This window comes from Sesamum indicum, linkage group LG1, assembly GCF_000512975.1.
Source record: "Sesamum indicum cultivar Zhongzhi No. 13 linkage group LG1, S_indicum_v1.0, whole genome shotgun sequence".
Classification (NCBI taxonomy): Eukaryota; Viridiplantae; Streptophyta; class Magnoliopsida; order Lamiales; family Pedaliaceae; genus Sesamum; species Sesamum indicum.
This window is the reverse complement of record NC_026145.1, coordinates 14,240,806-14,265,012: the sequence shown is the minus strand read 5'-3', so window position 1 is coordinate 14,265,012 and position 24,207 is coordinate 14,240,806. Positions and strand designations below refer to the sequence as shown.

The 24,207-nt window shown below is 36.6% G+C and overlaps 5 protein-coding genes across 6 annotated transcripts in view; all 5 read right to left on the bottom strand.

Annotated features, from left to right (window-relative positions):
• LOC105167194 (eukaryotic translation initiation factor 3 subunit B) overlaps window positions 1-1,335 on the bottom strand; it is a 4,469-nt gene extending 3,134 nt beyond the window's left edge. The window contains exons 1-3 of the mRNA XM_011086820.2: window positions 1,031-1,335; window positions 707-944; window positions 18-164 (exon numbers count right to left, since the gene is read on the bottom strand). Coding sequence (XP_011085122.1) covers window positions 18-164; window positions 707-944; window positions 1,031-1,152 — 507 coding nt within the window. The 5' untranslated portion in view covers window positions 1,153-1,335. The remainder of the gene's footprint in view (window positions 1-17; window positions 165-706; window positions 945-1,030) is intronic.
• LOC105167187 (ADP-glucose phosphorylase) lies at window positions 2,077-4,197 on the bottom strand. The gene is made up of 3 exons (XM_011086810.2): window positions 3,662-4,197; window positions 2,963-3,253; window positions 2,077-2,590 (listed from the first exon to the last, which is right to left on the bottom strand). The coding sequence occupies exons 1-3, from the start codon at window positions 4,121-4,123 to the stop codon at window positions 2,330-2,332; spliced, it is 1,014 nt and encodes a 337-aa protein (XP_011085112.1). The 5' UTR covers window positions 4,124-4,197; the 3' UTR covers window positions 2,077-2,329.
• LOC105167182 (ribose-phosphate pyrophosphokinase 1) lies at window positions 5,409-11,072 on the bottom strand. Its single transcript, XM_011086795.2, has 9 exons — window positions 10,835-11,072; window positions 10,516-10,719; window positions 9,183-9,431; window positions 8,449-8,592; window positions 7,981-8,148; window positions 7,656-7,725; window positions 6,692-6,773; window positions 6,073-6,232; window positions 5,409-5,676 (listed from the first exon to the last, which is right to left on the bottom strand). The coding sequence occupies exons 1-9, from the start codon at window positions 10,916-10,918 to the stop codon at window positions 5,638-5,640; spliced, it is 1,200 nt and encodes a 399-aa protein (XP_011085097.1). The 5' UTR covers window positions 10,919-11,072; the 3' UTR covers window positions 5,409-5,637.
• LOC105167176 (protoheme IX farnesyltransferase, mitochondrial) lies at window positions 12,166-18,280 on the bottom strand. Its single transcript, XM_011086782.2, has 7 exons — window positions 17,870-18,280; window positions 17,289-17,418; window positions 15,827-15,964; window positions 15,576-15,709; window positions 14,844-14,969; window positions 14,534-14,637; window positions 12,166-12,923 (listed from the first exon to the last, which is right to left on the bottom strand). Exons 1-7 carry the CDS (start codon window positions 18,196-18,198, stop codon window positions 12,538-12,540), a joined length of 1,347 nt encoding a protein of 448 aa, XP_011085084.1. The 5' UTR covers window positions 18,199-18,280; the 3' UTR covers window positions 12,166-12,537.
• On the bottom strand, window positions 18,999-23,952 carry LOC105167169 (protein NRT1/ PTR FAMILY 7.3). Of its 2 annotated transcripts, XM_020696553.1 has the most exons (6): window positions 23,796-23,949; window positions 23,560-23,680; window positions 21,789-21,920; window positions 21,469-21,686; window positions 20,666-21,228; window positions 18,999-20,199 (listed from the first exon to the last, which is right to left on the bottom strand). In XM_020696553.1, exons 2-6 carry the CDS (start codon window positions 23,630-23,632, stop codon window positions 19,332-19,334), a joined length of 1,854 nt encoding a protein of 617 aa, XP_020552212.1. In that variant the 5' UTR covers window positions 23,633-23,680; window positions 23,796-23,949; the 3' UTR covers window positions 18,999-19,331. The 2 variants fall into 2 exon arrangements, with proteins under 2 accessions (XP_020552212.1, XP_011085074.1); XM_011086772.2 differs by lacking the exon at window positions 23,560-23,680 and having other exon boundaries at window positions 23,796-23,952.

The following is a 24,207-nucleotide window of genomic DNA, read 5'->3' as shown; positions in this document are numbered from 1 at the left end:
AGAGAGCAGAGCCAAACCCCTGGAGTGTAAGGCTTGGTTTCTGGTGGTGCCCACTCCTCTGGGACTTTCATAAACTTCTCAATGTCATCAAACATGTTAACAGCAAATATGTGGGATCTGTCTAACTTGTATCCATTGGTCTTCTCCTTAGCTAATTCAGCTTCCTACAAACCAAAAATGAGTTCAAATTCCTGATAAACAAAAAGAAATTAAATAATCATAGTGAGATATTTTAGATTAGCATCTACAAAGGCCTAGGTTGTATCTCCAACGACATCATGTAGTTCATTCATTCTACTGGTTCTCTTTCTTCAATGATACTGATAACTTTGACACTAAGGCATTCATCCTACCGAACCGAACAAGAAAACAGGAAAGAAAATCAAAGAATTTTAATCCCACACGACCCAGGGAATACAAGGGGCCAAGGAAGATAAGCATCATTAAGCAATTTGCTCTATTATTGAACTAAAATGGATGTTCAAAGAAATTTCAAAAAATATATTTAGGGCAAAAAACAAAATAAAAAATCTATAACCACCAACAATAAATAAAGCACGTACTCGCAATCTTTCAATCCATTAAAAAAACGATAGAAACGATCAAGAGAGATATCCACACTCAACATTTGTTGAAAAAAGATGAAGTATATGCAGCAGAAAGAGTACAAACAAGACGGCATGAAGAAACCAAATCCGCATGTTACCTGAGGAGTGTTATATTCAATGAAACAATATCCTAAGGTTTTCTGAGTTTCGGGGTCGACAGGCATCCACAGTCCATCCTCCTTAATGACCCCAATTTGACTGTAGATTTTCCGAACCACACCTTCCAATTTCTCGAATTTCTCTTTGGGCACCACTGGCAAATTGTCCACCACAATTATGTTTCCAAAGCCCTCCTCGAACTCCAATGACTCCTCCTTTTTCAAATCCTCATCATCACTTAAACATAATTTTCCGGCAAAAACCACATCAATTAATAATAAGAGCAACAGCAATCAATAAGAAAAATTTCTACAACACCACACCTGACGATGCCGAAGTCCTCAGCTGGGGGTAGGCGAATGGGACCAAGATCGAGGGAGGAGAGGTCGACGTTGAGGCGAGCAGCGGTGGCGTGTATATCTTCCATTGACATGACGTCCGCCATGGCTGGTGGCTGATAGCAGCTACGTACAGATGCGTTTATATGTATACTTATAAACGCCTTTACTGGAGAGAGCCAGCGGGATAGATGCGCAGATACAGTGGGTGCGCTTCAGCCTTCAGCAAGAGAGCGCTAGAGCGAGAGTGAGATAGGAACGTATGCTTCTTCTCAGGCCCCTAGGGTTTTTGATTCTGAGACAAGGACGTTTGATTCTGTTACTGATGCAATTGGGCTGGGCTTGTATCCTTTTTGAAGTTAGAGTCCATCAACAGCTAATATTCGGCCCTATTTAAGTGGGCTTCAGCTACGGTCCTCTTAATTTAATATATTAATTAATATTAATAATCCGTATTCAATTATATTGTTTTAATCTTCAACACCAAAGCCATTCTCTGTTTGGGCTTTAGCTTTTCTTTTAGAAAGTAGCTGATCTAAACTTAGGCATGTGGATTTATAAGAACGCCTTTTATTTCTAATCATAAATAAATCGAATATGTGGAGCACTTGTAGTAATTCTTTTTTGTTCTTTTGTTTGTCATCTTGCAAGATGAAAGGCTTATGTTCATCGATCGTCTTTTCAGAAAATCATTACTCCTGATCCACTAATTTTCAGGAACTAACACAAACAAATGGGAAATATATAGTTGTAATTAGGGTTACATTTTGAACTAAAAAAGCAAAAAAATTGAAGGTAATAGTACTTCCAAAAGAATACAGTACACACGCATAAGGGAAGTGGGTAATTCTTAGAGCATCTACACCATTGAGTACGTAGGCCCTGATATGAGCTCCATGTCATCATGGTTACGGTCACTCTGAACTAGGTAGTCGGGGATGCTCCTCAAAATTTGAGCAGAGAATTCTATGCATTATCACACACAGAGAGTATTTTGATCTCAGGAATTATGAAAGATTGTAAAAGAGCCATGTTCCTCATATAGAAATCTTTTCTTTTCTATTTGCAGCTCAGGCATATAACTCACAACCATCAACCTTAAATGGAAATAGTTCAATGGTTTTGGTCCAAAGAAACTAATCGAGTTCGACATAGATGTTAGAAGAGAGCAGAATAGCAATTACAAGAAGAAGAAATATTCAAGTTTCAGGAAATACTCCCTCTGAGATGCTTTGTGATCACCAAATGTGCCCAGATCGAGAGTACCTTGTCAACTAGTCATCTCTAATTTGGAATTAGTACTTCCCTCAAAACTTTTGCTGCATCCTCTGGGAAAACAGGATTTATGTAGCACCCAGTTCCTAACTCAAATCCCCCAACGCCACTTAGTTGGGGAACTATCTGTATAAACCAGTGAGTGAAAGGTAATTCTGTTGAGTCAATCTGAAGTGGAGCAGTGTGAATCATAAAATTATAAGGCGGGTTGTTCAATTGCAAAGACATCTTCACAAGCATAAGTTTCAACAAACTGCCAAGATCAAGAGCCTGTGGAAGTCAAAAAATTGAACACCGTTAATGCGACTTAATGAAGAATAACAAGTTCGAGTTTCTTAGGAAAATGCACATCACGAAGAAGTAATTTAAATATATAGATGTACACTAATCAGAATTTCAACAGTTTAATTTCCAAGGCCTTCAAAGTTCATTCAGACATTATATTTCTCCATTCCAACATATTCTCCAAACATAGGGAGTAAAAGTTTTATATCTTCAACCAGATATATAACCTCTTCCTTTATCCTTGAAGTCAAATTTATTTGTTTTGGACAAAATTCAAACCATAAATCCTCCATTTCTGCTTCACTCCAGACTAAAAGCATTGCAGTTAGGGAATATGATTAAGAAAGCACACATTACCTTATTGTTATCAAGCTCGTGAAAATGAGAAGAGTGATCACGCGGAACTATCCATATCTCAAAAGGAAATGTGGCGGCAAAAGGCACAATCGATATAAAATGGCTCGACTCATCAATTAATAGATCATCCTGTTTAACTTGGCAGAGTCCACATTTTCCTGTTTGCGCAAAATCTTCCTTCATACTCTGAATTCTTGCAGAAGCCGTGGGTGGAACAATGGGAAGCGCCACTATTTGACTATGTGAGTGGCTCATCGACGCCCCTGCCGACGCACCGTGATTCTTGAAAACCTAAATATATTGATTCTATGAATATGTAAACAGAAATAGAACTAACATGTAGATAATATTCACTGAATATATGGAGTGAAATCCCAAACTACGCTTAGTTTCAAGATGTTCAGAATAACAGTCTTCTAAGAATAAACAATGCAATTACTTCTGAAAATAACCTCATCTGGACGACATTAACTTGTAAGATTCTTAAACATTAGCAATATAATTGTTGAGAAAATATCTTGACCTTTTCAAATCCTATTTTTAAACTACTTGTTGAAACAGCATTAATCAATGGAGTAATTCACATATCAAAAATTCCTGGTTAAACCTCAATGAACTAATAATAATTCTAAAGATCATATATACCGAGTAAAATAACAGAAGGCTTGTAATAAAGAACACGGAAGAAAGAAAAAGAACCTGAACATATTTAATCGAATCAAAAGCACGAAGCTGGTGGATCCTCTTCTTATAAGCGAGCAGAACATCTGCGATCTGATCGGCGGAAAGATCCGTCAGGTGAATTGGGTGAGCCGGCGACTCAATCACCACGTCGTGAAAACCGAACCCGGGGATCGTCACCGGACCTCCAACGGATTCGCTATTCGGGGGGTCCAACTCGCGGCTGAGAGCAGGGTAGAGGTTCCGGATAACCCGAATTTTCCAGTCGGAGGTGGAGTCAGGTGGGAACCGGAATATCTCGGGCGCGCACTCGTGCTCGTGACCCGCACAGAAGGCACATTCAGTCTGGTTCTTCGAGTTCGGGTTTGGGTCGGACTTTGACTTGAAGTCGGAGGGGCGGCGTGCTCTGGCTGGAGAGAAGATCACCCAACGACTGTGAATTGCGTCTTTACGGAGTTCGGGGCTCCGACTCGTCGCCATTGGCTGGCGTCGCTGCTGAGAGCTGATGTCTCCTTGGGCCGCTTCTCGTTCAGGGGTCTTTATGGTATGGGTAAGTATCGATGGCATGGGCCTAAAGTAAACCCACATTTGTTTGGGGTACAATTTAAATTATAAAAAAAAAAAGTATGATTTTTTATGTCATAAGAAAAATTACTTGATAAAATTGAGAATAAATATCAGGATAAATTGTAAACAACTTTCCTAATATTTAACACAATTATAAATTATTAATATTTTTTAATAACTATTTAATAATTATTTTAATTCGTTAATCTCCATTAAGATTTTATTCAATTTTTATAATGAAACTGACCAAAATAACTAACTACTTATAATTTTACTTATTTTTTAAAATTTTTTATGAATTAAGTGGATAATTTTTTAATTTTTTTCATCTACCTCATTCATTTTTTTTTACAATTTCTCATTTTTTTAAAAAAAAATTAACAATTCTAAGTATCATCCAAAAATTACAAAATTCTATCAAGAATTAAAAATGTTGGTAAATTTCCAATAAGGAGCAATATTCATGATATGAGAATATTTCATCCAAGTCCTTGGAGACTTGAGTACTCACAAATACGCATCTCCAAGTTTTATCTAACTAAGAGAAAAAAAAGAAACTATTTTATTAATAACTCTGTAAAGAGACATTCCCTAATTTTATTATTGAAGGTCACCCTAAATACCTTCATCTATGCAAGTATTCAAGGTCGACGACAGACCTATTAACTCACTAACATGTATGGATAATTGCTGCTTGTAAATCACGTTTAATATCAATGGTGCACGTATAATCATACAATTAGACAAGCAACTATAAATAACAATTATCCCCTAATCACTTTTACTACCTTTACTGTTATATTCTCTTTTTGAGAACTAAATTCCTAAATTGACTTGAGTATCAAAAAACTTTCGCTTGAGAACCCCCCCTCCCTTGGCCCTAACACTATGTTCACTTTGCAGATATTGCATTGTTTTAAGGAGAACACCATATCATTTGGAGCAATAGGAACACAAATTCTTCATTTAAATACGTTAAAGACACACTATTATATTTTTAAACAATAATTTGTAATTATGTTAAATTTCAAAAAATTCATTGTAACTTAGATTTTTCTTAATTTTCAGAAGATTTTTAAAATTTAAAATAGGAAAAAATAAAGGAGGGATTAGAAAAATTAGTGTATAATTTAAATAGAGTTCGAACCTGAAATTCATGGATCAGAGCAGAGTGGAGGAGTAAAAGGAACAAGAATAGTTCAACTACCAAACCAAAATTCATTTATATAGATATAGCATAATATAGTGAAATAACATTTACACAAACAAATTCCATTTTGTAACATCTAAATATCAGGTCCCTCGACAGATTTTTGTACAAAAGGAATACCACTTATTTTGATGAAATTGTTAGTCCATAAGGCTCCTTTCAAAGTGTTTGGAAACTGCAATCACCAAGTCAAGTGTCGTGAGCGGTGAGAAACTCATCAGTCGATGCCCAAGCTTGAGTAAGGTTCAAATCCGCCCTGAAAATCAAATAGAGGGGAAAAAAAGAGTTAAATGCTTTGCTGTGCAACAATTCCAAAGAATACCATCTCAAACTTTAGAATATGATTGAATTAGTACCCCAGATGAAAGACAAAGGTGCCTATCATAGACCAATTAACAAAGTTGTGCTTATTTGTACTTGATATTTTTTAAGAAACAGATTTGCTAATTGAATCATTTATAGAGTAAGCCCCAATGACCATCTTTTGTTTAACTATGAAAACATGTAAAAGGAGAAATATTGCAACACTCAGATACTGCTCCTGTCTCTCATCTTCCCCTTCTTTGGGGATTTATCATTTTTCTTTGGTTTGAATGAATAGGTCAGGGCTAAACTATTTGCTTTCTATAGCCAAATTCAGAAAACTACTTACAGCACAATCATCATGCACACGCCATATAGTTTCGCCCAAAAGGTTTGAAACAGATAGAATTGTAAGCTGTGGAAAATAGTTCTGCTCTGCCACTGGAATGGTGTTTGTTATGATAACCTCCTGAAATAGCCCACTTGATAATCTCTCAACAGCAGGAGGACTGCAACCAACAAAGTTATGTGAAACTTGAGTAAATTAAAAACATGGTTTCACACAGTTCATGATTCATGAAGAACAAAATGATCACAGTAATTGGAGGTGCCAGTCAATGCTACTCCAAACAAAGAATAAAACATCATTCAGGTCAATGTGCAAAACTTAAGGTCTTATAGTGCCGAAAAGAATGTTCAAGCAAATACTCAGATATGGATAGATAATGTCAGCAGATAAGTGCTGGGAATCAGATGAAACAGAAATTTGTAACACTGTGAAAGACACCAAATCTTAGAAACTAACATCTTGTTCAAAATTGGAATTTTGACTGGTAAAGGAGTGAGCCATACTTTCACACCTGATCATGCAGCCAGCTGATCAAGTTCAACTGCTATGCAGCTTCTATGCTTCCACTGATTACAAATAAGCAATTGATAAAGCTTTTTCTCAAAAATGGACCTAGTACCTGAAAACAGCATGAGTGCTGCAAGCATAAACCTCCCTAGCCCCTTCTTGATGCAAGAGAGCAGCTCCTTTTGCAATAGTTCCTGTAAAACAGTTGCAGTAAGTATTGTTTCCAATGATGAATAAAATAGACAAGACAGGACACTAGAAAGTAAATGAAACAACTATGACAAAGAAAGACACATAAACACAGGGACCAAGCAATCAGTATCAATATCTCAGACAGAGCAGCGACAAAGAATTAAATGTGAAACTGTTAATTTATTAGACACAAGGAACGAAACTGTTGCTTTGTCACTTGTTTGATTAGATTGATCTAACTAAGCAGATGCTTGCAAGGACAATTGGACATAGACATAAACAATTACAACACAATTAGTTGAAATGCATATATGTAAGAAAAAGACCTATATTTTCAGCCCTTCAACCACAGCATATCACCCTTTTACAAGCATTACAGAACACAAAATACTCATCAAGATGCACCAGGTACTACCGTCTAGAGCACCTAAAGCACTATAAACGCCTAATCTTTGGAACTGAGAGTAATTGTGAATAAATACCATGATATTACATCGCGAAATTGAGGAATGCATTGAATGAAGAAAATTCTGGTTATGCAAATTAAGAAGCCATAAATATGCACTACTGTTTATTAATAATCATTCCAGTAAGTTAAGGGAAGTGGTTGATGTTTTATCAATGATGCTTCAACTAGCAAATTCATGCTAACTTCCACCCAAATTCGACACAAGGGTGCTTCATCTCAATAAATATTCTTAACAGAATAAAGTATTAACAAGTCCAGATTACATAATTATAATAAATATTCATCTCAACTTATCTTGCTTCAAGCATGGTTTGACTGTTGCAACAAAAACTGCCTTATCAGAAAAGCGTTACTTAGATTTTTCTTTATGCTTCCACTTTTGAAAGTGGTTGAATGATTTAGGGGAAACACTTACCAGCAGTGTCGATCATGTCATCCACCATCACTGCCACCTTCCCCCGAACGTCACCAATCAAATTCATTACCTGCAGTATCAGAATGCGTACGTTAATTGTGTTAGGGGCTCCGAGGACTGTAGGGCAAGGATCTACACTGACCGCTAGATGTACTAGCTTCTTCTTATAGGCATCTGGCAAATATCTCACAAAATGCACAGACCCATTTCACAATTCTGTCATATCCCTAAGCTTTATCATGCAATAACAAAATGTAAAGTAAAGTACTTGCGCCATGAGCATGAGGTGACACTAAGAGATACGTATAATTTCAGAGGACTTCACCTCAGCAACATTGTGTCCATGACGCCTTTTATCCACAATTGCCAGAGGAGCATCAGATAACTTTTTGGCAAAAGCTCTTGCTCTAGCAACTCCACCAACATCCGGTGAGACCACAACCAAATCATCAGAGCATATCCTCTTGCTTGCCAGATAATCAAGTATGACGGGCTGCGGAAAGTAGTGAACCATAAAATACTCATCTTGATTAGCCGTACAGACTTAATGTAACTTATAGAGTTAGATACACAACAAGGGCATGCTGTACTAGCATTAAGACTGAATCCAACTTTGTCAACTGGCCTCATAGTATGATCTTAGTATGAGTAATTTTCTGAATTTTCACACTTGCAAGCAATCACTTATAATTTTTTCCAGAATGGCTAGTTGAGTTAATACTCAAATCATAAGAAGAAAATAAGATTTTCTACATTAATTTTATTGAAGCAACCATTAAAAAAGTTTATTTACCTGGCCATGTACATGATCCACCGGAATGTCAAAATAGCCCATGGACTGCCCAGAATGAAGGTCACATACTAGGACGCGATCTGCACCTGCTTCAGTAATCAAATTGGCAACAAGTTTGGCTGCAATCGATTCACGCCCTTGAGTCTGGAATAAGATACTCATCACGACATCAAATAAGTAGCTAAAGAGAGAAACAGCAAAAAAGCCCCCACCTGAACAACTAAGCACACAAACCTACTATTTTACAAATTAGATAACATAATTTGCAATTATTAGACCCAAGAACGCAGTTCTGCATTAACTAGTGTCATGAGGATTTGCGCATATCTTTTTTTTTAACTTGAATTTTTCTTAACTAAACCAACTGAACTGCAGCTGATACTATATTTCAGTATATGCAACCAAAATTAAGAAAATATAAAACAGTAACAGATTCATAACAAGATAGAAATCCAAATGATACATTAAGATGCCTTACTTTACAGTATACAAAACAGAACCAAGGCCAATCAAAATGCTGCTGCCTATATGATACGGCTTGTCCATATTTAAGTTTGACGAAAGAGTACATTTTATTGGATGTTATCAACATATGATGGTTAGGGTCAGGCAAATTTTGATGTCACTTGGTCACTCTGCATTACATGTAACCAACAGCATACAATCTTCTGGAAAGAAACTTCCAACATGAGAAATTCACTCACAGATTTAGAGAATATTATGCATCAATTTACCTTCCGGTCGGCACGCGCATATCCAAAATAAGGAATAACAGCAGTAATGTTTTTTGCTGATGCTCGCCGGCAAGCATCAATCATTATCAAGAGCTCCATAAGATTTTCATTTGCTGGTGGGCATGTAGGCTGCACAAGGTATACATCACACCCTCGAACACTCTCTTGTAACTGAACATAAATCTCTCCATCAGCAAAACGTTTGATCTTAATCTTGCCAAGCTCCAGACCCATATAACAAGCAATTTCCTGAGTAAAGCATTATCATAAATAGTAATTGAGATATGAGAATGAACAGACAAAGAAAACAAAAAGAAAGAAATTTAAGCTATAATAGATATCAAATACACTACAGTTCAAAGAACCAAACTGGAAATTTGCTCTCAAACATTCTTCAAAAATATCACCAAATACAGAAATAGGTGGACAAAGTTCAAGGAGTAAAAAGCTAAAACCAACTAAAACTTCATGGAAATTCCACACTAAATAGTCATCCAAGGCTCTCACTAGATATGATGATCCAAACCATCTAAATAATGTATGAAAATCAATATCAAGACGGATAACAGATTGCCGATTTCTTTGGACACCATGCTTACCTGATGTTTATATCTAGGACTGTGTGAGGAAAGGAGTCTATAAAATTTCCCTTGTGGCCACAATTAGCATCATCTATAAATTCTTTGGTACATGTGAGCATCTTGAGAACAAAATGAAAGAGCTGTATGAATTAGTCTCATAATTATAATCATACAAAAATTTCCTTCGTTTCTAAAATCAAATGGGGGAAAGTATTTTCTTTAGCGATCTCTTTCCAAAATCCAAGATTAAAATATAACATTACAAACATATTGCATAAAATCATGTCCTACTAACCAAAGCCTACTAACATACAGGTAGAGTAATCAAACTTCAGGCATGAGATTCCAAACCAAATTGGTCATAGCATTAGGTAGTGAGTGCCTCCTCCATTTCCTAGGCCAAAAAGAGTACTACAACTGCAGCAGTAACACCCTAGTAAACTTGTCTGATGGCTACAAATCCTACCCTTCAATTGCAATTCTTATAACTTCATAAAGGCTAAAAGTAGAGAACAGTGCAAATTATATCAGTTGTTTAAACCAATTTCAAGCCTTTGCACAATCTTAACATGACCCCATTTTGTATACAATCACCTAAGTACGTCTCATGTTGCCCTAGAATAAATTAATCAAAAAGAATACATGAGTTACAGCAAAGCCTAATTGTCGAACAAGCACAAAATCCAGCAACTAACACTCCAAACGGAGACAGAAATCAGAACCAGTCCACAAGAAAGAAACTAAGCAGAGACCTGAGATAAAGAAGGATTGGCAGTGCCGGAGAAAATACGAAGCCGCGTATCACTTTTGTGAACCGGTATTCTGTCCAACAATTGATCGGGGGTGGTCAAAACGCTGGGAAACGCCGCCGCCGCTTGGCCGTTGTGATCACGGCCAGCTGTTATTGGTCTCCCATTGTCCTTGCACTTCAATGACTCCGACAAATTATTACACCGCTGCAAAAACAACAGCGTCACATCTCAAAAGAAAACAAAAATGATTATACAAATACATTAAGACAATGTAGGTGGAAGCAGGCATTATCATCATATGGACGAAAGGAATTCTCACTATAAACGACGTGGTTTTGGTGGAATAAGGAACTTTATGGGGATTCAATAGGCCGATTCCGGAGAAGGCCAGAGACGACGCCATTCTTGTGCTCCTGCCAAGGTAATCCTCAGCTTGTTTTGGGGAGGAGAAGAGGACTCGGGGCTTAGGGTTTTAACGCTGGAATGGAATTTTTAAAGCATCTCTCTCCCCATGGTTAGGGTTTTAACGCTAGATTTTTAAAGAGATATATATCCATCCACCTCAACTTCTCCTTTTTATTATTCTTCCTTTTTTTGTTTATCTCACAAACATTTATTTCTTTTCTCTATTTTCTTTCTTTTCATTTTTTCCTGCTAACCGATTGGTGTAGCCTTATTTATTAAAATGTTATAAAATAAATAAATAAATGCAATTCTACTCCAAAATAAGGTAGACTTGCATTTGTTCCGTGAGTTGTCTAGAACAAAAAAAATGAATTGTTTGAAATGATCAATCCGTTGAATTTTTTTCTAAAAAAAAGAAAATACAGTGAGTCGTCATTTCATTCGCATTACAAATGCAAGTATACCCCATTTTTAATAAGTTGATTGGTACAAATATAATAAACACATTATCTAAATTGAAAGAGTTTACGTGTCATTTCAATCGAAATACACAACACTTCAGTGATTGACACTTATTTGATTGATTGGACAATGATTTGATAATTATTGAGTGTCATCAACTATCATATTCGGGCACAGAAAACAGAAGCAAGGCCAAGCAAAATGCTGCTGCTGCTGCCTGAATTATAAGGCAGGCTACTCCATTTATTTAAGAGTGAAGAAAGAGTTTGTATAGCCGGATATCGACATATGATGGTTAAGGTCACTCTGCGTTACATGCAACCAACTGCTGCAGAATGAAACTTCCAACATGAGAAATTCACTCAGAATAATCATGCATCAATTTACCTTGGGATTTTTTGCTGATGCTCGCGGCCAAGCATCAATCATTATCAAGAGCTCCTTATGATTTTTATACGCTGGAGCATATAATATATATATATATATATATGAACTCCCACAAACAATAATATTGCCACTGTCTTTCAACTTATTTAAAAACAAAGTAATATGAATATTAAACTACGGAAAACTCTATAAGGTCCTAATAATAGAATGTGACCAATTTGAGCTTAACAAACTATTTTTTACACTTGATTCACTATTTCAATCATTGTGCTTGAACTATGATGTAAATGTATAACTTTGATCAGCAATTTTTCAACTTTAGCCCAATGCTAGTCTTTCATAGGACACACCGATGACAATTATCAGAATAAGCAAACTTCCATCCAAGAACACAAATAAAACAAAGTTGCTGGAGAGCATCAATTTCATTAACAGGAGGGAAAAACTTATTGGCTGTGGAAAAACCAGTTTACATCTCTCAAGTCACAATCTCATCTCCACAACGCTTCAAGGGCAATTCCCGCTAGGAGTGTTTAATCTCTCCCACCAAAAAGAGGAAGCGAGGAGAAAATGTTCTTTCTTCCTCCATGCACAAATTAACAGTAACAGTCCCACACGGGGGTGCAATTTACAATGGACGAATTCGACCACCATTATTTTGATCCGAATCATATAACAATGAGTTCCCGCAGAATGCACTCAATCCATGAATATGCAATAAAAACTCTTCCATTTTTTCATCCAGATATACAACTATAACAATTTTATTTAGCTACTAACATATGAAGGGGCTGGCAAGAATGGGAATGGTGCAACCGAGGCATATGCTACTGGTGATTGTGCTTGAGTACCCACAAGGGCAGGTCTTCTGTTTTTCCTCGGAATTGCATTTTCGGTCAGTCCTACAATAGTCTCTGAGGAGGATGAAAGATCATTAACCTGATCTCTGTAGTCCACAGTTGCAGACTGCTCACTATCGGAAAGACGATGAACTAGAAGTCCACCCATAAATATGGGAAGATAAAGAAGGCTGGCATGGAACATTCTCCGGGCATTATGTGTTGTACGGTTATGGTAGAATGATCCTGCAGTGCAACTGATAGCAAGAGCGAGGAGTGTTGACTCTGCACAGAACCACCCAGAAGTAATACCCCCTGAGACAGCCATCATTGACAATGTATAAGAAGCGTCAATAATAAGCATAGACAAGATGGAACCTAATATAAAGAATTTGAAAGGATGCAGAGATTTAGGTTACAGATACTAAAGTCCCATGTGTTTGGATCAGTTATCAGTTTTACAAGAAAACATTCATATGTTTTATTCGGGAATTGGTGCAAATACATGGCATGTAACAGTTGCACGCTCTCAAGAAAAAAATATACTCAAAGCCAAAAGAATTGCTATATATCACTATAAACTGTTTGCCCTACAGATTAAAATACAATAATCAGAGTTCATATCTTTCTAGAAATGCAGATGAAGAAAAGGACATAAACGCATTGCTAAAACATGATCCTACCAACTGCCTGCATAAAGAGAAGTTATCCGTAATAATGGTAATTTAGTCTGATCAGGATTAGTTCCTTCAGAAAGGGAAAGACTCTACAGTTTTCCAATTGTACCATCTCTCATCCATAGCACCTATAAGTTTCTTTTCTCAGCAATAATTCCACTGACACACTTCTTTCTTCCATTGACAGAACATCTAAGAACCATCATCTCACCACTTGATTTACACCATTAATGCCAAAATCATGACAAAAATCTCAGCGCAATCTCACCAAAACTAGTAAACCTGAGTACTGTTACAGGGCCCATTACAAAGAGGTCCTATACATAAACAACATTGCCACAACATCACTCCTGTCATTGATGCCCTACAATCACAAACTGAGGGCACCCAGATAAGTTAAGAGTGCACAAAATTGAAGATCTGAAACCATCCATTTGATTGACAGCATAATAATATTATGGAATTGCCAAATTGAATCTAAATAAAAGATCAAATCATCTCCCAAATACCACTACTACAGAACAATTGCAATTGCCACCACTATAAAGTGCCTCATTTCTATCATCTACATGTTAACCCAGCAAAAACAATGAAGAGAACCTAAAAACAATTGTCTCACTGGCTCCTCCTCATCAGTCATAACCACCACTGTTCTTTTTCTCTCTCCATTCTCGAGTTTGCAGGGATAGAAGTTCGAATGGATGGCTTGATGCTAAAATTGAATAGAAAATAATCGCACATTTATAGACTAGTAAATATCACACTATATTCAGATAATAAAATATCACAGCCTTCAGATTATCTTAATCTTCCATAGACCTCATGGATCAAAAAGCTTTTACAATATGAACAACTGGCACCCAGTAGGTCCATCTGAAGCATGCTCAATCTCACTGAAACCAGAGAGAAAGATGATCATATCATCGAGATTTTGATGAGTAACATGCCAGAAGAAACTCAGCCATTATAAAACACTTGGCGTACATTTGGTTTGCCCAAGTGGTTTGAAGAAACAAAAACAGTATTGCTGTTAGTTTCTGGAAGAAAGAAAGCAGCCTGACCTACTGAGCTGGTACCGAAACTAATAAGTTTTTCTCTCAAACGTTTTCTTCATAAAAAAGATGGAATATGGATCTTAAGAGGAAACATACATGAATGTATTTATAAAATACACAAATGATTAACCACAATACACTACTAAGAAACAAATAGATAAACAAATAACCAAGTTGATAAGTAGCAACTCACAATCATAAGCTAGGTAGCCTAGAGGAAGCAGATAAAGACAGTTTCTCAAGGCAACCAAGGCTGTTCTCTGACCAGATGCATCAGCAAGAGAAAACATCCTGAACCTAGTACCAAAACGAAGGAAGAGCTTAGATTACAGCGATTTGAGGAATGACACTTTAGATATAGAAATGGTCATGAGAAAAAATACAGACTAATTATAACTCTTAAATATCAATGCTACTGGGGAAATGCAATGCAGAACCAATTTACTTCAATGTGAAAGGACCAACATACAGTTTTTGAAATGAACAATTGTAAGACAACATACCCTCCATCAGCATAATCTTTGCGGCACAAATATGCAAGGGCCATAAAATGAGGTATTTGCCAAAAGTATAGAGCAGCAGGGAGTATCATCCCATTAAGTGAGATCTGACCAGAAGCTGCTGCCCACCTTGTAAAAGAGAAAAAACATAAATTAATTGCCAGGCACCTGTATTAAATTGATAATTTGCATGACAACTAGTTTGCCAAGAAAATATAAAAACCATCCCACATATGGTGGCTAAAATAGGTTTTTAACACCAGAAATAAAACAGCCTAGTTAGAAAAAGCTTGCTTATGCAGATTAATGTCTGAAAACAACAAATAAATGCAATTTGGATAAAGAAGAACTATAAGCATGGCTCACTTTAGAACCCTTAATCAGTAAGCCAATGTCCATGTTCCAAACATTTAATTAATAATGTGAGATTTATGTATGTAAAAGAACAATTAAAAGTGTTATTTATCAAGCCGGCACATAATTACCACAATGCTTATTTAGAAAAAAGTCAACCGGATGGTTCATGCAACTGCAAAGAAAGAAACGAGATAATTTATGGACAAAAGCATCTCAATCAAGCACCAAGCTGTTGCATGCAGATTGTATACAAAATAATGTGAAACAAACACAGATCAGATTTTTGTTTTATTGTTAAAAGATCTTCATATGAGAAATGCTCCACAATAAAAACAATATCATATAGTATTAGGTGCCCTGAGAAAGTAAAAGAATTACCCAAGAAGAGGTGGGATTGCACCAACTACAGCCCCAACCCAAGTATTTACTGGATGAATCTGCTTAAGTGGGGTATATACAAATGCATAAAGCCCAAGATTGGAAGCTGCAAGGCCAGCTGCCAGCATATTAGCCTGCAAACACCTTGTCATAGAGATTATGACATCAATACCATTATGGATAATATTTGCACAATGGCAAAATGGTCGAACATCCTAATAGAATTATCAAACATGTTAGGAGATGACCACCTTGCAAGCCAGCAGAGCAGTGCCTGCTACACCCATGGAAGATGCCCAGGTAACTGCATGAGGTATCGTAATACGGCCCGATGGTAGTGGTCTTCGTTTGGTTCTATTCATCTTAGCATCATTTTTCACCTCAAACACCTAGGGCACAAGCAAAAATATAAGTTTTAGAACCATAATGAGTGAAATCCAGCGCCATATACAATGCCATGTAGGACATTATAAACAAAAGGTTATCGTCATATATGTTCATATCTATGTGTGTGTGTTTCACATTATACAAAAGTATTTTAAAATTCGAATCATGTTCTCTATTAATGACATAGAGATGTCCTGAAGATTTTATTGTTTTTACCCTATTTTCTGAGGCCATCACCTTTAAATTAAGACGATATTTAGATACTTTGTCAATTCTAGATCATATGTTTTAAATTTTTTACAACATAACTTTACTATTTGGTCTACTTTCACAACGAATTGTTTCAAACCATGATGTTGAAGGAGAATTATTGTCACCTTTTTCACGGCCAATGCTAATTTACTAATGATAGAATAACAATGTTAAGTTGTTAAGAGAAGGATTTTTGTGTACTCCAAAAAGCTTTACTTAATTTTTATCATCACATTCTACTCTCGCGTTCCTAGCCACACCATACTCTTATCTGTTTCTGAATAACTTGCTTATTGAAAGCACATATACTGAAATTGTATCAAACCCTAACAGCAGTCAGCATAGAAATCTAATTTTATTAGTATATTTGATGATTTCACGTGCGCCCATTTCTTCTTTTCTTCTTTTTCAATTTCAAGTGGCCAACTTCAGGCATAAATTGTAATCTCCACTCTCAAATAGGTCTTAGTAGATGAATTCAATTATTAGTTGTTTAAAACCTATCATTATTCACCATACTAGTTCCCCATCGGCCCATCCACATACAACTAACACTGATAATGAATTAAAGCTCCACTCTCAAGCGAACAAATAGATAAGTACTCACTCACGTGTTATATTAGAAAAATTAAAAAACAAAAATCATTAATGACTGACATATTTATTATTTGATTTGCCCAGGCCCATGCTTCACGTCTTGCCTACTTTCAAGATTAAATAACAAGCATTATGGCAAAGCATTTTGAGTTATTTGATTCTTGTAAAATAAAATTGATAAAGATCCATGTTAGAGACTAAAGTTGTAGTGGCAAATCAGGAAATTCAACCATTTGATAATTTGTTTAAGCTCCTAATGCAGTCTACCTTCCCTTTTCCTCAATCCTCATGTTATTTTACATTGCAAGTTCTCAAGCCTGAACCTCCATAGGAAATGACAAGCAATTAAAATATCCATACGGTAGGTTTTTACTCCACGTGACTTAGTGATCCAAGATGATATGTTCAGGAACAGACCTCACATTCTTCATTTTGTAAAACAAATTTACAATTTAAATAAAGTAGAGAGCAAAAGACCTGGTTTAAGGAGTTGGCTGAAGCTGCAACCATCATGGTGCCAGCACAAGTGCAGCAAAGGCCAAGATAATCAATGGAACTACCACTGCCAAGGATGTATCCAGTGCCAGAAGTAGCAACCACAAGCATGCTGAAGATATAAAGGTTAAAAGAATGAGATCAATCCAATCCAAACACAAAATTAGAAGTAGAAACCACTAGCACGCTGAAGATATAAAGGTTAAAAGAATGAGATCAATTCGATCCAAACACAAAACTTTTCAATTCTTCGTTCCCTTTGCTTATCCTCAAAAGTGTCATCATATCACACAGATCCAACACAGAGGCCATTGCAGGTGGAATTATATGCAAACTACTCATAATTACTCCGAACTATGTTCTTTCAACTAAAGTAGACAGTGGCAAGCATATCTATAAGAATCACCAATTACATACACAAAAATGGTGGAAGGAAATTGCTGGTATCAATGATAATTACAGTGACTACAGCTCCAAGATCGACAAATGAATTCAACACACAAAACAAGTACAGTTACCAAAAACGCAACTCATAAGAATCTAAAAGAACTAAAATCGACAACCTGAGGCGAGCTTTGGAAAGCTCCCAATAACAACGGCCATAGTGCTTAGCCAAGTCCGCCACCTCCTTAGCCCTGACCGCCGCCGCAGCCGCCAACGATGGAAAGTCGGAGGCGCTTGGACGCGGCCCGAAATACGGAACCCCGGTCCCAGATTGGGCCCAACTCACGGGATCCGCCGCAGACGTGGACTCCGGGCTCGTGGAATTGGATCGAGCCAGTAGGCCATGGTGATGGGATTTAGGGGAACTGCGAAGGAGGAGAAGAAGAGAAGGGTTGGAGTTAGGGCTAGCGAGTTTGGATGATAAACTCAGTGAGTTTCTTCTCCACATGGCCGGGTCAAGGGCGGAGCGAGTTCGACTGAGAGAGTCCCGAGGAAACGCAGCAGATAATTCGCTAGAAACGAAGAGGAAGAGAGAGCGCTAAGTTGACGTGAAGGTGATAGAGATGAGGCCCAGTACTTTTAGGCCCAAATTTGTTACGGACAAGGGATCATGGGCCATGATTTACTGGGGTACAGAATTGGGCTCGGCCCGCCAAGCTCCAATTCCCAAAAGGTCTTTTGTCCTTTCAGTGGCGAAATCAAACCTAATCTCAAATTTAACCTAGATATTAATATAGTATTACAAGTTCATTTTATGGGCCTTTAAGACCTCTTCTTAGGAATTGAATTTTTTGTTTTAAAGTCTATTTTATTTTTTACTCCATTCAATATAAATATGTATAAATTTTTTTGTAAAATAAAATATATGATGTCATCCTTATAAACGTGAAGTCTATATATTTAATGACATAAAATATGGAATAAGGTTAACAATAAAAAATTCGATCCATCGTTTTGAATTCAAAAAATAGATATATATCTGAGTGGTTATTGTATATATGAGGATAAATAATTAGCCAAAAAAGAATAATCCTAGTATAGTAAGTTCATTAGTATATATAATAATTAAATGCCTCAAATCTTTAACGGTAGTCATTGCAAACTTATAATTTTTTTCACCTTTAATTAAAATTTAATATACAATAATTGTATGCTAGTCTCGTAGAAAAAAAATTGGCGTGCAAATGATCATAAACTAATACGAAAATGGGGTTCTAATACTTTAAAATAAAAAGAAAAAAACAAGAATGTAAATAAATTTAGTAGAATTTAAATTAATCATGAAATCCTCTTACATCTTTACATTGATTGAGGATCATATATAGTCCTCATGATCAAATGCTCAACTTAGAGAAGTGACACAAACTTGATCACACTCCTCTAGTATCCTTGCAACCTCCCTCATCCCCCATAAAAACCACTCTAAGTATATGTTCTTACCTTCTATATCTTCTCAATTGCCTTATTACCTTATTCATCATCACAACTCCCAACTACACAGAAACACCAACCTCAAGAATCCAATTCCGACATACAAAAAAGAACTAGACAAGAGTGTACTAATATACTTAAGAGAATTACCTACACTCTCACCTCATCATTCTTCATCCCTCTACTACTTCTTTCCTCAAATCTGGTATACTTGTACCACTTTGCACACACAACATACACCACAAAGTCAGCTGCTGTCAGAGCTGCCAAGAGGTAGTAAAACATGTCCAAATGCCCCTTGTTCAGGTTCCTAGGAATCCATCCCGGCATATCATCAGATGTCGACACTTTCATCACTATCGTCACGATCAAGCTGCTCACGTAGTTCCCCAACGATATCGACATCATGCTTAGTGCACTTCCGAAGCTCTTCAGCCCGTCCGGAGCCTGGCCGTTGAAGAACTCCAGCTGTCCCACGTACATAAACACCTCAGACGCCCCAATCAGCACGTACTGCGGGACCTGCCAGAATATACTCAAACTGCTGGAGTTGACACATCTAGGGCAGTCCTTCTGCGCGTACCTCAACCTGAAATGCTCGACTGCTCCGGCTGTCAGCATTGCCATTACAGCGATGATGAGGCCGATGCCCATCCGTTGGAGCTCCGTTAGGCCTCCGGACTTGCGGATCTTGGCCACCATCGGTTCGATGATCCGACGGTTGATGAAGATGAAGGATGCCACGCTTAGGATGTCGAAGCTCGACATGCTGGCGGGAGGGATGTGGAAGCCGGCCAGGGTTGTTTTCATGGCGGCGCCTTGCTCGACGAAAAGGGATTGCATCTGAGTGAAGACTACTGAGTAGAGGATGGTGCAGAGCCAAATTGGGAGGAGTCTGAGTATGCATTTTACTTCTTCTACTTGTGTGACGGAGCAAAGAAGCCAAGGGTTGTGGGTGCTGGTTTTCTGCTCTATGTTGTGATCTTCTTGTGTCATAACAGCTGCTCTATCCAAGAATCTGCATGGTTCATTACATCTTATTAGTTCACAAGATCATATTATCGAATTCAATTTTCTATTCTATTTAACATATATTCGCCCCATTTGTATAAAAAAAAATTAAATAAAATAAATTACATAATCTTTCTGACCGACGGAGTGATGTAATGACTTACGATTTTCAATTTATTAAATATTTATCTATATCATTTAAAGAGGAGTTATTATAGACATAAAGTGACAGTTTTGACACCACTCCACTAATTTTTTGTGATCTAAAAAATGCACTTCAACTGTCAAGATAATTAACTTATTCAATTTTTTAAATTTTACATTATCTGCTCAATTAATATAATTTATGTATTTTATTTTTATTTATATAATATTAAAAAAATAAAAGATTATCTATTATATATATGCATGGAGGAATGATTTGGTATTAAAAAATAAAGGAGACAATAAATTTTGGCAATGTGAAGACTTACTTGAATCCTCGAGTGTGAAGGATTTTTCTGCTCGCATCATCAGTAAGATCCCTTCCATCGACCTCATACAAATGATCATCATTTGAGGGGATCTCAACCTTCCATTTTCTTGATGCAGCAACCATCACTTGACAAAATCTTGAAAAAGGGTTGCCCCTGGGCTTGAAATGCCTATACGTTGGGGTGCCCACAAGGAACAAGCCCAAAGCAACTGTAGCAGATCCAGCAGAGGCCCAAAAGCCCAAGGCCCAAACTCCCTTGTCCTCGTAGTATCCGAGTATGGTGTTTGAGAATAGGCAGCCAAGATTTAGGGCCAAGTAGAAGTAACTGAAGAAGGCAACCTTTGAGTGGCTTTCCTTAGGATGCTCCTCATCAAACTGGTCTGCCCCAAAGGTTGCAATAGTAGGTTGGTACCCTCCATTCCCAAGGGCAATTAGGTAAATCGACACGTAGAACAGCGAAAGATGGAGGGTGGAATGAGAGCCACAAGGAGTCTTTTCGTCCCCGCAGCCATTAGGCTTGACTAAGAACAAGTAGGACGTTAACGATAGCGACACGAGTCCCTGCAATTAGACCATATTTGACTTTTAGTACCCTCAACCCGTAGTTACATTCATTATTATGATAAAATAAAAATTCGTATCATTTATTTCGTAAATTACACCAACACATATCTATGTTTTTATTAGACTTTTTTTCTAAGCTACAACAAACGATGTCTTGCATGAATAAAATTGATCATACTCCCAATAATCGTGAAATTTGTGAGTGTCACCAGAACGTGGTATAAAACTTAGACTTACTATAACAAAGATGACTTGAAAGACGGCACAAGTTTTGTATCGTCCCCAATAGGAGTCGCTGAGGAAGGCCCCGAGGAGGGAGAACATGTAGACAGTGCCAGTCCATTTGCTAACGTTGTTTGCAGCGCTAGCGTTGTCTTGACCCATTACTCGGGTCAAGAACAGCACTAGATTCACACCAACCCCAAAAAATGCTAATGTTGCTAGACCTTGATTCACTGTAATTAAAAAAAAAAAAAAAGCTATAAGGAGAAAATATTTTCTAAAAAAAAATATTTATGTATTAGTTCATTAGGATGATCGTATACATGTTGGCTTACCTAGTATCAAAGTACCAGCACTCCATGATCCACTTCTTGATCGAATGGCAGGCTTTCCATGGCGGTCTACGGATCCATCAAGAGTGCATTCTTCTTGGCCTTTGACGCTGATCTTCTCCGCCATCGTTGATCCTGATCAGAAACAAATAGAAACGTTGTTAGAGATTATTTATCTTATTGTGTTTAGAGACAAATGCAGAGGAATAAAACTTTTGGGTTTGTGAAACCAAATATTTAATTATTTTGTTGAACCATTGATAGTACTCCGAATTAAATTATATATACATTATATTTACATCCCTATAAAATTAAAAATATTATTGAGGGTGTTTCGTTGAATAAAACAAAAATATAATGATTGTTAAGCTGCTCGATAAAATTAAAAGTTCACTTCAATTTTTGTTGTGATGTCAAGATGATCGTATGCACAACTTTTTTTCAACGTAATTTCTAAAGTTTTAAAGAAATAAACATAACTTCATTATTTTGAAGGGGCATAAAAATAATTCATTCAAAGTAAATAATAAAATAAATGGTACTACATACATATTTATTTATTTTTCTGGTTATGTTATTTGACAGATAGTACAATTGCAGAGTTGGATCTTGCAATTTGGGTATTTAAATAAATAACTTTTAACCATAAAGTGCTAAATGTAAATAAATAAACAAAGAAACAAAGCCTCGTTTGCTTTCCTGAATTGAGCTGAATAACCAACTCAATTCAGGCGAAACGACCATTTACTTGTTTGAATGAGGCCAGAGTTTGAACATCAAATTAACCCGATCTAATTACGATTTCTCTTAGTTAACTTATCTTTGTCCGTCCAATCACTATATTGATCCAAAGTAAATTAACTACAGTTAATTCCAATTTTTTTTAATTGTTCATTTAATTTTATGTATTCTATCATACAATTATCCCATAAAACAAAATAAACGAGGATATATGTTCACAGGGAACATGTGAAGCAGGAAGTGCTTACAAGGAAACCCATAACTTTTTCCATGTATCACGGATATCATCTATACGAGGAAGCAAATATCAACTTGTACTCTATTTATACATACTCTCCCGTATATGTACATGTAGAGAGAGCTTTTGGAGTATCTACATAATTTTTTTTTTATTTAAATTAGTTCGATCGAATTTAACCAATCATGTAATAAGTTTAATACACTTATTTTTTAATTATTTCAAATTTGATCAAATTCGATTTGAGTTAGAATTTCTGATCAACGAATTAACGTGTAAAATATTTTCATTTCTTTTTCTTTTAAAGAAAGAAAAAAAGAAAACAGAACAACTAAGCATGATTGGGGGATTGTCTGTCTGAATAAATGAGTATCACATTTCATGATGCTGCAATAATTGTACGATCCATATTCCAAAATCAATTTTCGATTCTCTTGATTATGAATCTCTCCATTTACATTTATTTCTGAATTCTTTTCACCTTGTCACAGCCTATTAATAAATTAATAAATTATATTACTGCAAATTATGTATTTTACCATGCGTACGTGAGATGAATTGAATACGTACATGCTATATTAGAACAAATGATTTTCACGACCGTATATATAGTATTAACATATATATACACATACGTTGTGTGTATTTGTATCCACGTACAACATAAATACACACAGAGAGACACACGCATACGATCAGAAGGGAATCAGGAGTTACAAGTCGTCATGCATCAATCCATGCTAAACTACTTTCCCAAATACACTATGGAAAGTATAGCTGTAGCAGAGATCGTACGTATATATATCCAAACTGTATATCTACACGTATGTACTCCAACGAAACGAGAAACGCTTCGTACATACTTCATTTAACATCCATCATCAGTTCCTTGTGCACCTAATCACACACTGCAAAACTAATTTGAGCACACCAGTTCAGATCCTCGATCTACTTACAATACACAGACACGTGAACTGAAATGCGCATAAATTACGTGCATGCAGCACAAGAAATTGGGAAAGGAAACTTACTAGTCGATGTTTTTCCTCGGTTATCGTAGTCGACACGACAAAGGGCTGGCTGAATTAGCTAACTATATATATATATATGGGGAGATGGAAGATGATGAGTGTGTGTTGTGTGTGAAAAAAAATAGATATGTGGGTGAGTTGGAGAAGAGAAGGTGAGGATGGTGGTGTATTTATAGGGAGTGGAGATTGAGTAAGAGGGATGACTATACTTCGGAGAAGTTGCATTTTTCATGGGGAAAATTTTGAATCTTTTGAGAGAGAGAGAGAGAAATGGTGACAAAGCAATGTGTAGGAAGAGAAGCGTGATTTGGTAGAAGAGATGTTGGGATATTGACGTCTTTTGCGCAGCAGACCCAAACTAGTTGGGTTTCAGCTGTATCCATTGTCATTAAGCTGTATTGATGCAGACATT